This window comes from Abramis brama (genome assembly GCF_963993115.1).
Source record: "Abramis brama genome assembly, chromosome: 22".
Classification (NCBI taxonomy): Eukaryota; Metazoa; Chordata; class Actinopteri; order Cypriniformes; family Leuciscidae; genus Abramis; species Abramis brama.
Genome location: NC_139984.1, coordinates 19182075 through 19198696, shown reverse-complemented (window position 1 = coordinate 19198696; position 16622 = coordinate 19182075). Strand labels below are relative to the sequence as shown.

General features: G+C 37.5%; 2 protein-coding genes across 3 annotated transcripts; both read left to right on the top strand.

Moving 5' to 3' along the window:
• The first annotated feature begins 3510 nt into the window (after positions 1–3510).
• hspb7 (heat shock protein family, member 7 (cardiovascular)) lies at positions 3511–6567 on the top strand. Its single transcript, XM_084098938.1, has 3 exons — positions 3511–3994; positions 5467–5600; positions 5685–6567. The coding sequence occupies exons 1-3, from the start codon at positions 3823–3825 to the stop codon at positions 5862–5864; spliced, it is 486 nt and encodes a 161-aa protein (XP_083955064.1). The 5' UTR covers positions 3511–3822; the 3' UTR covers positions 5865–6567.
• A 945-nt stretch (positions 6568–7512) lies between these two features.
• Positions 7513–16278, top strand: zbtb17 (zinc finger and BTB domain containing 17). Of its 2 annotated transcripts, none has more exons than XM_084098937.1 (15): positions 7513–7649; positions 8568–8812; positions 9162–9323; positions 9416–9751; positions 9836–9925; positions 10013–10263; positions 10406–10548; positions 10700–11000; positions 12019–12106; positions 12194–12310; positions 12867–12987; positions 13075–13205; positions 13289–13567; positions 13720–13809; positions 15540–16278. In XM_084098937.1, exons 2-15 carry the CDS (start codon positions 8608–8610, stop codon positions 15872–15874), a joined length of 2649 nt encoding a protein of 882 aa, XP_083955063.1. In that variant the 5' UTR covers positions 7513–7649; positions 8568–8607; the 3' UTR covers positions 15875–16278. The 2 variants fall into 2 exon arrangements, with proteins under 2 accessions (XP_083955063.1, XP_083955062.1); XM_084098936.1 differs by having other exon boundaries at positions 9413–9751.
• Positions 16279–16622: the final 344 nt, after the last annotated feature.

Sequence of the window (16622 nt, the reverse complement as noted above, 5' to 3'; positions counted from 1 at the left end):
GCCTAACAGGTAGTCCCGAAATATTGGAAACGATTTAATGTCAAACTAAAGTAATTTGAAAACTGAAATATAAAGTTAGAGAGCTCACCTTGGCTTTCAGCCTGTTGAGTCATTCCAAATGAAAGACCGTTGAGGTCAGTATCGACTCTTTACCCTGGCTTCACCAGATGTAGCTTGAAAGGAAAATTAAGCTTTAACTTATTTATGGCGCATGGCCTCTGCTGCTTTGCCTCTGGGCAGGCACTGAATTGGAACAATGCGAGATTGAAGTTTACTTTTTTGTTTTCTCTGAAATTCATTTTGATCTCATAGCCTAAATGTCATTCGGACATAGCTCATTGTGGCCTTAACTTCCAATTAGGCGGTTAATGAAATTACCTGTGCTGCGTTATGAACCTTTGTTGTTAAGGCGAGAGGGCAGAGAACTGACCTTTAGAATTGTCATCGTCACTCACTCGCTTTAATGAGCCCTGACTACATTTCTTAACAGGTGAAAAGAGCAGCATTAATTAAAAAGTGTACCCAGCTATTCTCATGTATTGCATAATTTAGATAGTGATTGCCCCTTTATATGGTCTCTGTTTGAGCACTGTTTCATATTGCATTAACCTTCATTCAAGGTGAAAGCAATCACACACACACACACACCAAATCAATGTCACGCACAATAATTGATTCACACAGAATTTCCAAAATCACATAGCTGCGGTAAAAATACTTAATAAATTCATTTCATTATGCATCAGTGGATTCCATTAAGCTATTTCAGACAATTAAAAACATGAATGCATCATTCTGTTGTATTTTAAAGTCCTGTTGTTTCCTACCCTGTGGAATTTATATTATTGCCACGATGACCAGCACTATCTCAGGCGATAAATCAATCTTTTCAAACCAACATCAAGATGCATTATTCATTTTCTTGTAGTTCACACACAAAGGCAAACAATAAAGCTATTATTGTTGCACATGCTCATATCATTTCCCTTTTGTCTAATTTAGCTGAGGGCTTGCATGGCCTAATGCTTTAAGTAGCCTATGATGGCACCACTTTCTCTGAAAACACAAAGTGATAGATAACTTGAAACAATTTCTTGTCCTTTGATTTTGGATTCTTTTCTACTTTCTCCCATAATTTGTGACACATCCCACACTGCAAACTGAGTGACAGAAGGTTTTAGTTTATTTGAAATTTAAAACTCCCTGATCATTTTGGAATTGTTTTATCCCCACTGACAGAACCAATCTGCTACTCGCAAAGCAGTGACTGGTTCACAGTGTGAATATGTGTGAAATGTCACAATAATAATCTTTCCCTTCCTGCCATGACTGATGAGAGGCTACCCTCTGTCATTCCGCATTCTGTTCATTTTCCCTGTCAATTTCCATTCGTTTATCTCGGATGGGTCCAGACGCTGGTGGTTTTTATAGAATCATGACAGCCGCAAATGCAAAAAGAAAATATATTGACTGAGGGGTATAGATGGCACCAGGCTATTTAAATGCATTTTCTTTCTCATCTCAGCCTTTACTATTGTGTGATTTGTTTTGTTACCATAATTTGAGTCTCTATTTTGTGTTTTTCCTGCTACATTGTTTGTTGCTCTTGTATTTTTTCTTAGTCCCAGCGAAACAAGCCATTCACATTGAGTGACAATGATAACACAAACTCTCTCTGAGCTTCCATGTATGTTTACATGTATTGCAGTGGTCCTTGAACCTTTTCAGTCCAAGGTCCCTCTGTATATAGTGTAAAGAGTCTTGCAACATGCGTACAGTACTACCAATAGTAATGTATTCACATACTGTATGATACTTAAAATTGGAAAATTAACAATGGAAGTCTTAGCTTCTTAACTTTAGCTTTGGTTGAAGTAAATATAAAACTCAATTTCAGCCCATTAATCTGCACACCCTTATGTTTATTCATACTGTTACAAAACCGTCCCCATGAGGGCTGTCCAATGATATTCGTAAACTAGTGGAATACTTGTGAAGATATCAAGTGAACTTTCTGAAGTGAACTCACACTAAGCCTGAGGACAAACTGTGCTAGTCGCGATTATACTGTTGACTGATTAAATGCTCTCTCTCTCTCTCTCTCTCTCTCTCTCTCTCTCTCTCTCTCTCTCTCTCTCTCTCTCTCTCTCTCTGTGTGTTTTTCTCTTCAGCACAGAATCAAATTAGAAGAGCTGCATTGGTGTCATGACACATGCTGTTAGAAGTAATGTTGAGTTTCCCAGATTTAGATGTTGTTTAAAAGTCTTTAAAGTACACTACGTGCAACTTGAGAGGCCACTAGATTTAAGGTTGTGAACAACACAGACTCCAAAGAAATGCCTATTATTTTAAACTATCCAGTACTTTAAATGCTATTAACATCTTAAGAGATAGTTTACCCAAAAAAGGAAAGCATCTACTCACCATCATGTCATTCAAAACTGTCGGTAACCAAACCGTTTTGGTTTTCATTGTATGGACAAAAAGAAGAAGAAAAAAACCTGATACATGTTTAAAATATCTTCTTTTATGCTTCATTGAAGGTTTGGAATGAGGGTTAGTAAATATTAAATAATAATATAATTTTCTTTTCTTTTTTCTTTCTTTTTTGAGTGAATTATCCCTTTAACACTATCACTAAATGGGTACCAAATAAGTTATCAGCTGATATTAGAGATTTTTTAATTGATCAGTATTGGTCAGTATTGGATATTTAATAATTTCCTCTTTTTTACATTCAGATTATCTTTGCTGTCATCTAACACTCACTTAAATCTTTAAAATTTCTAATAATAAAAAATAATGCTGTTAAATGTAATCTTTAGCAAAATAAATATACATTTTCATGTGCATTATGCCTATATTCAATTTTAATTTTTTTTTATTTATCTATTTGCACAAAATTGAATAGAATTTGAATACCGGCCATTTATTTGACCCTAGCATAAAAGTAATTATTGGCTTATCAGCATCAGTCTGAAATGTAATATCAGTGCATCCCTATCTTAAACAACTCATGAAAAGGAAACGGAAAATACATGCAATTTCTGTAATGAGGAGTAAACCACTAAAATGTCTATTATTAGTAGCTCTCCTCCAAAAACAAATGCCTCCTAATCCGTTTTCCTAACGTCATCTGTCCCTCAACGTCACTCTCTCATTGACATTCCTTCCATCTTTCTGTTAATCTTCAGTTTGAACTGTCATTCCTCAGCATTGTTGTTTATGCAGAGATGAACACCCTCAGGTCCTGTGTTTACTGTAATTTTCAGATTGACAGGTATCGCAAGCCTCTGACGCCTGCATTTGTAAATCACGGCAAATTGCTGTGGATGGCAGGCTGGAGAAAAATGGATGGAGAGCACACAGAACGGGAGAGAGGAAGAGAACGGCTATTTCAGGGAGCGAGTGTCTGGAATGCCAGCTGTTGACTCAACCCCCCCCCTCCCCAATCTCTCTCCCTTTCCTATCTTTGAGTCTTTGTCAGAGCCCCTTTCTCAACCTCAAGTCCTCATCACACAAAACTTTTCCGACCACAGAGCCCCTCTCCCTCGCATGATAATTATAGCACACTGTCATCCTACAATTAACAAACACACACACATAGAAGAAGCCAGACCCACCATATAAAGGACAGCAAGACAGACAATAGCCACTCCAGGGAGACACAGCTAATACAAACAGGCTTGAGAGTGGATTCATACCATGCTTTAAAAAAGGGCAGGGACCAAAATTACCTCATTTATAAACTCAGTGCTCTGCGTATCAATACAAAGCCCTGACTGGATATCAATTTGAGGCAAACAAACCATCTAAACACTAATGAGTGCGACCAACTCCTCTGCCTACCGGTCGGAGCGCAGTTACCACCAGAAATCATCCTCCTCATCTTCATCCTCAACCTCAACAAACCCATACATGGAGAAGAGCCGGGGACTCTTTGCTGAGGACTTTGGATCTTTCATGTGTCCAAAGGATGCTTTGGGATTTCCAAGTGAGTTATTAAGGCTGGTTTCAGTTCTTTATGGATCTATATAGCCTAATGTATCTTTATCAGTTTTAACTCCTCAGACATTTTTGTTTTGGATGTAAAAAGTGGGCACTGACTGTACAAATGTGTCAACTGCATGAGGCCTGAAAATGTATTTATGGCAGTATATGAATTTCAAGACTGCACGAGACTGACTTGATTTGAGATTTGACCGTTTGTCTGTGTGATATGTATGTGAAGGCAGATGTATTTAATATTCACAGTTGCATCTTGGTAACTGTAGAAGTATGTAAAAACAACAGATTGCTCACATGCTATACAAGGGCACATGGGGGGCAGAGAAAGGGTAAATTAAGGAATGTTTTGGGCCAGAGCCAGTGCTGTGACTTCACTGTTGGGGAATGACTCGAGGGCGATCTCTTGCTGAGCCTGATTTATGGATATGAAGTCTGAGATTCATCAAGGCAAATTTTCACACATCATTAGAAGGATATTAATGAAAAGGAATGCCCATTTGTAACATAGTGGTGTTTGTGTAATATAACAGAGTATATTCATTACTCATTGCTGATTTAATTAACTTGATTAATTAACTTAATTAACTTTGTATTCAACAAATGTTATGTTGTGAATTGTTTTTTCATGTTTAATTTTTACTTCATCGGAATGGTACGAAACTTGATGGCTTATGTGGCACCTGCTATATAAACACACAAAAAATGGACAATCATGACAATGGATAATGTCAAAATATATATCCAAATGGAAAAACTAATAAAAGTAATTATGTCTGAAAAGACTTCAATAACTAGTTAGTGAAAATATATACATACAGGTGAATATTGTCCAGAATCATGAAATCCTCTAAAAAATAACCCCCAAAATATTAAAGAATACATATTGAAAAAATATAGTATTAGTACATCCCTATCATTAAAAAAGTTATGCTTATTTTCTTGACCCAGAAGTGAGGAATAACAGGGTTAATACTTTAGTTGATAGTTTCAGTCACATTCAGAATGCATTTAAGTATAGCATGAGTTTATCACTGAAAATAACAAAGAAAATAAATTAAATTTTGATTTGAGTTGACTTTATTTTTTAATCTTGGCTGTTTAAGCTCCCAGTAAGAAGAAAAAGTCCATTACGATGTAGGCTACAAAACAATCTGCCTAGCTACAAGACGAAAACTGCGACAATTCTACATTAATAGACCTATTAATATATGATGTCAATTTTAACCACAGTCTATAATTGAGACGCAAGCTGACGCCAGTTGCGCTTGTATGTAAACATAAAAACATGTTTGCAAAAAACATGAAAGTAGTGTCGGAGGAGCGCAAGGCATAGACAACAGTGAATATTAGGAAATATCAGAACCCTTAATGGTCCGACTGACCAATCAGAATCAAGTATTCCAGAACGCTTGTGTAATATATTTCAGATATCACATTAGATTTTTTGTTTTCCTTTAGACAGAACAGGGACAGTTGGAAACATCAAGACTCTGGGAGACACATACCAATTCACAGTGGATGTCCAAGACTTCTCACCTGAGGATGTGATAGTCACCACCTCAAACAATCAGATTGAAGTTCACGCTGAAAAGGTAAATAGATACAGGCCTCTGTATAATACAACTGAACTGTTCAGAATATCATTAATTCCCTTACGTGTGCATTTTGTTCAACAGCTTGCTACTGATGGGACAGTGTTGAACACTTTTACCCATAAATGCCAACTACCAGAGGATGTGGACCCCACCTCGGTCAAGTCATGTTTAGGGGCTGATGGGACTCTCACTATAAAAGCACAGAGAAACACTGCAAAACTAGAGCACGCACAGACGTTCCGCACAGAGATCAAAATTTAGATCTTTCCCCTCCTGCTGTATCTGTTTTCCTGTGATAAATGACCTTGAAAATATAGTTACTTAGTCCTGCTTTGTCATTCCTCCATGACCTTCTCTCATTTCTTCTCATTAGACTTGGATGGAATTTAAGCCTGTCATATGTATTCAAAACATTCAAGACAAATGCACTGCTAACTTCAATTCCCTGCCAACTGTATATCACCTTACAATATACGTACAGTGCGGTCCAAAAGTCAGAGACCACATTTAAAATCTGCGATTCAAAAGTTAAACTTAGAAAGAAAGAGAACATTTTAGGATTTTGAGAGTAGGAAAGAAAAATTATGTATATTTAAATGAATAGGAAGTGTTTCAGATTCTGCTCTATTCCTGTGTCACTAATCAAGTAAACAATTTTGTTACACTAATCATGTGACTCTTTGTACAGGCGGCTAGATGTTCTTGCTTTCATTAAAGCTCAAAGCTTTTATCAGTCATTCTCAAATTATGAAATAAAAAAGGAAGATGTCTCTCACATTTTTGGAGCCCACTGTATGACAGACAATCTGAACAAATAATGCAACTCGTTCCCAAATGGTGAGAAACCTATTTATTGAGCTGATTGTTATTGTTATCAAAAGGTACATTTTCTAAATGTTAAATAGTTGTGTTGTGTGATTAAAACCACTTTAGAACAGAATAAAACAAGAACACCTTTGATGAATATTTTGAGCTTTGTGAGTCAGTGATTTGGTTCCTGTCCACTTCCATTAAAGTGGACATCGTGAGCAAATGACAGGTACTGTGTCTCTGAGTACTTATTCTATAAATAGAGTCTGCTGTTATTATTCAGTCTTATCATCAACTATTTTTATGCTTTGTCATCCATCAACCTGTCACTGTGCTGAACCAGATACAAATTAGTTGTACATAAAACAGATTATTATTTTGTTCAAAATTGTAAATTATTAAAAAAAGAAATTATCCTAAAATGATCAGATGGACTGGATTTTGCTGGTCTCCCAGCCATCTTAATCTAGTCGTTGCTGGTTTAGCTGAAAGGTCAGCTGATCTCCAAGCCTAACCAAATGAAAAATGCCCAAACCCCTTTAAAACCAGAAAATCAGCTGGTTAAGGGAGTGTTTTCCAGCATTCAAAGTGTATATTAATATTCTAAATTCTTGAGGAAATATGAACATTTACATGAAATTAAGAATGTAGCAACATACAGATGTAGCTACTAAAGTTCAAAAATATGAATTGGGAACATAAAGCGTAATAAGCCTATTTCCTACTATTTAGCTGCTTTACTTATAATTTAATTATAAGTAAAGCAGCTAAATAGCAGAAATAGGTCTGCCATTTTTAGCCTAAAGCTACATGTTAATGGTTCACTGATGGTTTGGTTAATGACTAAAATGTGCAATATAACTGTCCCCTTTTTGTTTTGCATCAATTCAAAACATATTTTGAAACCCGTGGTGGTGTTAAAACGCATTAATGACCCAATTAATAAACTAGCTGCTTTTTGTTTTATGGATATTTCCTTACTCTGGTCTTATTACTAGCTCACTGTATTTATTAATAGCTAAAGTTCGCCGTCATGTGGTCAAAACAGTTACAAGAAAAGTCCGCGCATGCGCTATGGTGTTTAACTTCCAGCCATTCGCTCGGCCACTATCAATCGATCAGAGAGCGGAAGATGGCGGCGAGACGAGGCTGAGCAGTGAGATCGATCACCGAAACACTCGATTGGACGGGATCAGCTGAAGTCAGGGAAAGCTAGAAACTCGTCCATTATATAAGGTAAAGAACGTCAAACATGACCCGATCATCGAATTGTTTTAGGGCTACTTTTCAGGCAAGTCTCTAACGAAAGCGCAGCTAAAATAAGCAAAGAAGAGGCAGGATTATAGCCCGCCTCTGTCAGCGCCATCTTGATCCAACAGGGCCAGGCACGCTGAATTAATCCCGGAGCTAAGAGAGACAGAGAGGACTCATAATCAATCCGCAACATCGTCACATTCTTGTTGGGTTATTGCGCAGTTACTCTCCAAATCACTAGACACATTTACTCGCTAAAGCCACACATCCAGACATTATTGTGCTCGATTCGGCTGACAATTACAGTTTGAATTAGACTGCAGGACAAAATGTCCCGAGCGAGCTCGAGATAAACGTTTCAGTGTCGCACAGAAACACACGGACTGTTAATGATGTTTGTTTATTCAAGTAAATAACGTCTGTTGGATGATTAATGTTTGGCAATATACACGCACTGAATCATAATGAAAATAAAGCACCATAGAGGGATGGTTTTGTACTCTGTATTAGATATTCCACAGATATTTCATTAGATATTAGATGTTCAGATATAGGAGTATAGTTGGATGAGGTGTAGATCATAGCACAAAAATAAATATTCAGTTTTAGCACTTTTTGTGAAAGTACTTAAAAATAATACAATATTGAATTATGGCCATCATCACTAATCTGCATCATTCAGATAGTTGTTGATTTGTAAACTTTTACATATGGTAAAATTCACTGGGGCTGGCCTGGGACAGAATTGATATGAATGGCTTGGGACTAAGCCAGACTAAGGCCCTGGTTCACCTCAATTTGTTTACATCCTTGCAAACTGGGGCATTTAGTTTATAAGCCTCAAATGCAAAAGCAGCAATAGTGCAATCATTTATTTTTTTCTCATTTTTTTATGAATAGGATACTGTGGGCTAAAGTGCAATAGTCTGCTCCATCCGCTATGGACTTTCCTTGGCATAGTGGGAAAGTGCTAGGGCAACTTAATGAACAACGTCAGTTGGGTCTTCTTTGTGACTGCACTTTTGTGGTGGATGGAGTTGACTTCAAGGCCCATAAGGCTGTGCTGGCGGCATGTAGTGCTTACTTCCGCACACTCTTTTTGGACCAGAAAGATGTTGTTCATCTTGATATCAGCAATGCATCAGGTAGGCTTGCATTCTTACAGAGAACTTTAAAAAAAATAAATTTGATCATCAATTACTCGCCCTCATGTTGTTTCAAATGCATTTCTTTCTTTCTGTGGAACGCAAAATAAAATATTTTGAAGAATGTTGGGAAACAAACAATTGATCTCCATTGTATGGACAAAGAACTTTTTTTGTTCCACAAAAGAAAGCCATACACTTTGAGGGTGAGTAATTATTTTTGGGTGAACTATCCCATTAATCTGGTCTTTTGTGGTTAATCATATGTAATTCAATTTTAACATTTCTCTTGCTCTTTGGTTGTTTGTCGTTTTCTGCCTTTGTCTAATGTATTCAATATTGTATTCAGGTCTTGAGCAGGTCCTTGAGTTTATGTACACCGCAAAGCTGACTTTGAGCCCTCAGAACATAGAGGACGTTCTTGCTGTAGCTACTTTCCTTCAAATGCAGGAAATTGTCAATGCTTGTTCAGCTTTTCAGTCCTTGACTGTTCCTTCATCAACCAAGCCTGGTTAGTGCAGAGCTCAGATTATCACATGCTGTTAGTTTAAGAAGTTGTTATACAACTATAAACCCTTTCTCATTTGTGTTCATGTAAAATAGTAGTAACTGAGGAACAGCCGAGATCTGTGAGGAATCCGAAGGATGCAAGTTCCCAGGAAGAGCAGGAGAGTCATTCAGTGACTCCGAATGTGGTTCCTGAAGTGAAGGAAACTCCCTCGCAGTCAGAAACAACAGAAACCCAGGAGGCTGCGAGTAACATGACTGAGAAACAAAGCACAAAGTCTCTGAGAGCTGTCAGCAAAGTTAGTAGGCCGTCTAAAACGAGGCTAAAAAAAGCCATTGTCTTGGATAGCAAGACAGAAACAGAAGAAGAGAAAGCCACAAAAGAGATTCCACCATACCAAGATGACCCTTCTGACACAGACTACACTCCTAGTTAGTGTCCATTCTCTACTCGTAACGATTTTGTTAATGTTAACCATGTTTCAACACTTGTGTGACACTATACTGCTCCTACAGAACTCTCACAGAGGATGGCGGCTAAACGGTCATTTGTTAGTAGAAGAAGAAGCAAGTCGAAATATGCAACCGTTCACACGTCTACGCAAGGTAAATTCTGCCGTCTATAACTATGGTGTACATTCACCTTATATTTTTATGTTTAGGTTTCATAACTGTTAACAATTTTGCTAAAAGTTGATGATGCAGGGGAAAGTGTGTCAAAAGCTGAGAGCATGGAGAATGTGGTACAAGAAGAAGATGGAGAGGATGAAGACGAGGGAGTGGAGGAGGAGGAGGATGAGGAGCAGGAAGAAGAAGAAGAAGAAGAAGAGGAGGAGATGGACACAGAGGATGGAGAAATGACGGGTTCGGAGGGGAAGCAGTCTGCTTCCGCAGCTGAGCGCAGTGAGTCCAGAGCATATGGCTCCGTCACACACAAATGTGAGGTGAGAGATTCTTCAATTTTGTAATCCTTATTGTCTTTGTCCTTTAGGTCTGTTTGTTATACAGTACCAGTCAAAATGATAGACTTTTCCACTGTCAGGTTTAATAGTTCTATTTTCATTATAGTTTTTCTGATTCTTGCAGGACTGTGGGAAGAAGTTTACACACACAGGCAACTTTAAACGTCACATGCGCATTCACACTGGTGAGAAGCCATTTAGTTGCAGAGACTGTGACAAAGCTTTCTCAGACCCAGCTGCCTGCAAAGCACATGAGAAAACACACAGGTGAGCACTATATTCATACAGTCTAATGCTCTTCCTCTACAGTCTCATCTGACTTGTCAATCGAAATAAAGTAATTAAACTATATTTACAGAAAAACTTCACCATGTGCAGTTTTCCTCACACACGTTCTTACACGTTTCTGTTTCTCCAGTCCTCTAAAACCATACTGCTGTTCCACTTGCGGAAAGAGTTATCGGCAAATCAGCCTGCTGAACCTACACAGGAAGCGTCACACAGATGAGGCGCGGTACAGCTGTGAGGACTGTGGGAAGCTCTTCACCACTTCTGGAAACCTGAAGCGGCATCAGTTGGTGCACAGTGGAGAAAAACCCTACCAGTGTGACTACTGCGAACGGGCCTTTTCTGACCCCACTGCCAAGATGCGACATTTAGAGACCCACGACACTAACAAAGGTCACAAATGTCAACACTGTGACAAGAAATTCAACCAGGTGAGAGATCCACTTAAACTGGTTTTAAACCACTATTGTCTTTATAAATGTAATTAGAAAAACCTTACAGTCTTATAATGATGTGTATATTATAAATATATACTGTACCGTTCAAATGTCTGGGGTCAGTCATTTTTCATTCTTCTCAGATTCATTCTTTAAATTCAGCACGGTTTCCACAAAAATCTTAAGCAGCACAACTGTTTACAACATTGATGATAATATTAAGAAATGTTTCTTGAGCAGCAAATCAGCATATAAGAATGATTACTGAAGGATCATGTGACACTGAAGACTGGAGTAATGATGCGGAAAATTCAGCTTCACATCACCATCACAGGAATAAATTACATTTAAAAAAAACAGCTATTTTAAATTATAATATTTCACAATATTACTGTTTTTATGATAAAACTTAACAATAAGGTCTCTTTTGTTAACATAAGTTAATGCATTAGTTAACACGAATTTACAGTGAGCAATATATTTTATAGCATTTATTAACCTTTTTTAATGTTAGTAAAAATTCATATTCATGTTATGCATTAACTAATGTTAACAGATACAACTTTTGATTTTAAAAACTTATTAGTAAATCTTGAGAATGACAATAAGTCTACAATAAGTGCTGTAGAAATATTGCTCATTGTTAGTTCATGTTTGTAGTTAACATATATATATTAATATTGTTAGCATCACAACAGAATGTTATACTCTTTTGCTTTTTATATATTATATGTAGAAATAATCCTGTAATAATATTAGAAATAATTCGGTGAATATAAATGTAATATAATAAAAATATAATATAATATGCAGACAAAATGTATAGATTATAACATATTGAAATTATATTATAGCCATTTCTACAACAGTAGGCTATATTACAAAGGCATTTTAATCAGGCATAACAAAAAGCTGAGGACACATCATTTTTTGTTATTGAGGCAGAATGCACAGTAAACTGATAACTGTGAACAAATAGATTTAATTTTATATATTTTTTTTCTTTTTCTAGTTGGGGAACCTGAAAGCACATCTGAAGATCCACATTGCAGATGGGCCACTTAAGTGTAAGGAGTGTGGGAAACAGTTCACCACCTCAGGTGAGATTTACACATTGGGACAAGTTATGGCATTTTCACAGCAATATATGCATTCGCAAAGGAATTTTAATGTCCCTCTGTTCACAGGCAACCTGAAGAGACACCTGCGTGTGCACAGTGGTGAAAAGCCTTTCGTCTGCATGCACTGCCAGAGAGCCTTTGCTGACCCTGGGGCCCTGCAGAGACATGTGCGCATCCACACAGGTATGAGACATTTTTCATGTCCTCAGTCACAGCTATCTATCTAAAGAGAGGACCCTTTTACAAAGTCTTGATTTTGTTTTGAATGTTCATGCTTGAATGTCAGTCTGTAACACTGTTTAGTTCTGGTCTCTATGAAGCCCTGTCTTCCGAAAAGTGCAGTGTGCTCTGATTGGTCGGCTGGATTAGTGTGTTGTGATTGGTCAACCCCTTCAAGCGTGTTTCGGAAATGTCACACCTCTTACCATAGCGCATTAGATCTGGGTGGAAAAAAACAGCATCTCTTGGCGATAGCAACAACACACTACTAACGCAACTCAACCAAATGAGGAATATTGTGACATGCACGTTCCCAGAAGAACACTCAAGACTACAATCGAGGTGTTTCTGGGAGTTCATAAACAGTGCTTACTGATATAGAGCAGACTTTATGCTTTGTAACTTTGCAGGACTTTTTCATGCTCAAACAGCAACATTACACACTAAAGTTGAAAATGTCAAAAAGCATAATAGGTCCTCTTTAAAAGTTGATTTGAATGTCTCTGTCTTACTGTTTAAGGGGAAAAGCCCTGTCTGTGTCTGATTTGTGGAAAAGGCTTCACTCAGGCCAGTTCACTCATTGCTCATGTTCGCCAACACACTGGGGAGAAACCGTACGTGTGTGACCGCTGTGGAAAAAGGTATTTGAGACACTGCATAAATGATTTTGCATAGATTCACAATGGCACAACACTTTAAAAGTTCAATTTGACTATCATACCTCAAAGGTTTGTCCAGTCCAGCCAGCTGGCCAATCACATCCGTCATCATGATAATATTCGACCACACAAGTGCCACACCTGTAACAAAGCGTTTGTCAATGTGGGAGATCTCTCAAAGCATATCATCATTCACACAGGTAAGATGCAACATTTTTTTTATAATTGAGCCTTTTCTTATGTAGTTCTCTCTTATGTGCTTCTAACGACTTCTTGGGTACAGGGGAGAAACCTTTCCTGTGCGATAAGTGTGGCCGAGGATTCAACCGTGTGGACAATCTGCGTTCCCATGTGAAGACGGTGCACCAGGGGAAGGCGGGCATGAAGAGACTGGTGGTGGCTGAAGAGGATGACGACGACGAGGAGGAGAAGCTGCTGTCTGACTCTGGCCCGGGCTCAGAGCTCGACAATAATGAAGTCAACATCGTCACGGTTACTACAGAAGACATAGTGACTTTGGCCACAGAGGCTCTGGCTGGCAGTGCCGTAGCACAGCTCACGGGTGAGGGAATATGACAGAGGAGTGTGATAAAAATGATTATTACACTGCGCCTTGTAGAAAGGTGGTTCTAAGGGCATTTGCTAAATCTGAGTGTCACCATAATGGCACTTGGATGGTCTCCTAATATTATTTGTTGTTTTTGATCCCTGTAGTGTTGCCAGTGGCAACCTCTGTGTCCGCAGATGAAACTGAAGCACTGAAAGCAGAGATCACAAAAGCAGTGGAGAAAGTCCAAGAAGCAGGTGAGTAATACATCATTTATATACTGTATATATTAGTGCTGTCAACTAATGAATTGCACATTTTTATTAATCGCACCGAACATTAAAATTTGTACGATATTTGTATATTGTAATACACAATTTCACATTGAAACTCCTAATTAATGTAGAAACAACATAAAGAAGGTATTTTTCAAATATTTGTGTAATGACATCTTTTTAGAAAGTGCAATGAATGAAGGCCAGTATCACCGACACCAATACTGCTTCTGATGTCTCTATTAAATGGATTTTTCCTTTCAATTTCTGGGGTGGAAATGAGTAAAAGATATTGTTTTGTTTACAATGTTTTTTTTAAAGAATAAGGTAATGTCACCAACATTTTGCATACCAGTGAAATTTCACAATTCTCGATTCCAATTTTTATACCACACACAAAAAAACGAATATAAAGTTCAAACATTTTTTTAAGGCAAGTAAACAATCAGTAATAAAGCAAGAACAAATACACAAATTACAAGTGATAGCACAAATTAATATAAAAAACATAGATACAAATGAAATAAAGAGTGTTTTCAGGTACAGTACTCAGCAGCATTAACTCTGAAAGTTAACAAATTCAGCAATTACTCTTTACAGTAGATATCTTCTTGAAGATATAATGTTCCAGCAAGTCTGCTTGTTTAATTTTCAAAGAAGCATGTAAATATTAATCAGGAAAATAAGATTTTCCTATTAAAGTGATAAAATGTTGTGATGCAAAAATGAGTATATCTTCCTGAAAGTTACAAAATAAAACTAAATACAAATTTACTGGTGCAAGTTAAATGCGTTTTTGATCAACAGGTGAGTATGTTGAACCAAAACATTTAAATAAGAGTAATTTCTTGACAAAAAAAAAAGTGTTATATAGCCTATTGAATCATTCTCAGACTTATTTCTTTGCGTACAAGAGGATTACCATTTAAAGTGTGAAAATATAGCAAAAGTAACACAGAGACTGAAAAAGAATGGACTTGTGACAAAGTCCCTGAAACAACCAGGCAATCACTTTAAATTTTAATTTTATGATGAGGGATTTTTTGTTAAGAAAAGAGCAGGAGAAATGACAAGCAATTGTCTCAGGCAAAAGCTGTGAGAATAGTGACTATTTCATCTCGCACAGTAATAAGCTACGTGCAGAAGTGAAATGCATTGTTCTTGTCCACACAGGACACAAGAAACTAATTTAGTCTTTTCCAAGGTCCACTTGAACAAAATATAGACTTCTGGTAATCCATACTCTGGTCTCATGAGACCAAATCAATCATTTGGGATCTAACAGCATCCAAAATGTATGACTTTGCAAGGGGGAGGAGTGAGAAGTGCCTGGGCTCCATAGTGAACTTCTGTGGTAGTAAATGTCTGAGTCCTGAACGAGTGGGGGAGTTGTACTTAATCAGTGGTGTCATGAATTCACACACCATTATGTGATACAAAATCTTGAAATGGAAGATTCTACCTTGTGTTTTTTGGGCACTTTTTTAACATGACAATGACTCTATACATTCTCCCAAAAATATTTAACCCAACCTTTACACACTGTTGGGCACCTGTGGGTGATTTTGTAAAGGCAGGTTGAGCAACACTCCCATTCAAACATCAGGGCACCCAGGCAGGTGATCCTCCAGGAGTTACACGGATGTGAACATTTTTCATGAACTTGTACACTCAATGCAAAGCTGAAAAAGTGTGCTGATCTATTCCTGCAGATCCCAACACCCAGATCTTGTATGCATGCGACTCATGCGGTGAGAAGTTCCTGGATGCCAGCTCTCTCGCCCAGCATGTGCGCATTCACACTGCCCAGGCCCTGGTCATGTTTCAGGCGGACTCTGACTTTTATCAGCAGTACGCTGGAGATGGCACATGGCAAACAACTGAGCAGGTCATCCAGGGAGGGGAGCTCTTGTTCCGGACACGGGAAGAGGAGAGTGAGGAAGGAGAAGTAGCTCTAGCCCAGCCTGAATCTCAAACTGAGGGGGCAGAGGTGGAGACCAGTTCACAGGCAGAGACAGACGAGGGGGCTGAAAACCAAGGAGAGTGAGGAGTTTCTGATCTGATTCAATCCAAGGAAAGTTAAAAGGACAGAGAGATCCACATGGAGTTTTAGACTGTCACAAAGTGTAATATTTCTCACCAGAGGTATGGTTATTACTGATTAACACACTATAATTAAATTTGCTCATATTTTAAAAATGCTAGGTAGATGTCGTAATATCTCAAACCACAGCACTATGTGTGCAGAGCATATTAAAACTACATTGTATAGAGTTAAGTTTAAATAAAAAAAGATGACAAGAAAAAAATGTAATTTAATATGAACAACTTAATTTGTAATGCTGACAAACCTTTTAATACTGTTGTCTCCCTGTATATGTCCTCTGCCAGCTCATGTATTCACGCTATTGTAGACTGTTTTACTGAGGCCAATTAAACAAATTGACTGTCCTACAAGTTTAATTTTTCAACAAATCAGCTACCGAACTTTTATTTGATTTATTTGTTTGTGGTTTGTATACTCATTTTCCACTTGAGCATAGTACTGCTTGAACATTATCTTTTTTAAATGTATTGTGTTCTAGATAATGGACTATAAAAAAAATATTGTTACTTCTATAGATCAGTGAAATTAAGCTACTATTTTTTTGAATATCACAGCTTTCATTGTCAGATTATATAAACTAGTATTAGTGATCAAGGTAATTTTGGTCCAATTCTGTTGGAGTTTATCGAACAGACAATTGGATATTGTATCACAATTAGATACAATATAAATTAAGCCTTATTTATAG

Excerpts from the sequence above, each read along its gene's own strand:
- hspb7 (XM_084098938.1), top strand. The coding sequence starts at position 3,823 with ATGAGTGCGACCAACTCCTCTGCCTACCGGTCGGAGCGCAGTTACCAC. Across the intron at positions 3,995-5,466 it reads GGATGCTTTGGGATTTCCAA|ACAGAACAGGGACAGTTGGA; the intron begins GTGAGTTATTAA and ends GTTTTCCTTTAG. Across the intron at positions 5,601-5,684 it reads TTGAAGTTCACGCTGAAAAG|CTTGCTACTGATGGGACAGT; the intron begins GTAAATAGATAC and ends TTTGTTCAACAG.
- zbtb17 (XM_084098936.1), top strand. The coding sequence starts at position 8,608 with ATGGACTTTCCTTGGCATAGTGGGAAAGTGCTAGGGCAACTTAATGAA. Across the intron at positions 9,324-9,412 it reads TCCTTCATCAACCAAGCCTG|TAGTAGTAACTGAGGAACAG; the intron begins GTTAGTGCAGAG and ends GTTCATGTAAAA. Across the intron at positions 10,264-10,405 it reads CCGTCACACACAAATGTGAG|GACTGTGGGAAGAAGTTTAC; the intron begins GTGAGAGATTCT and ends TGATTCTTGCAG.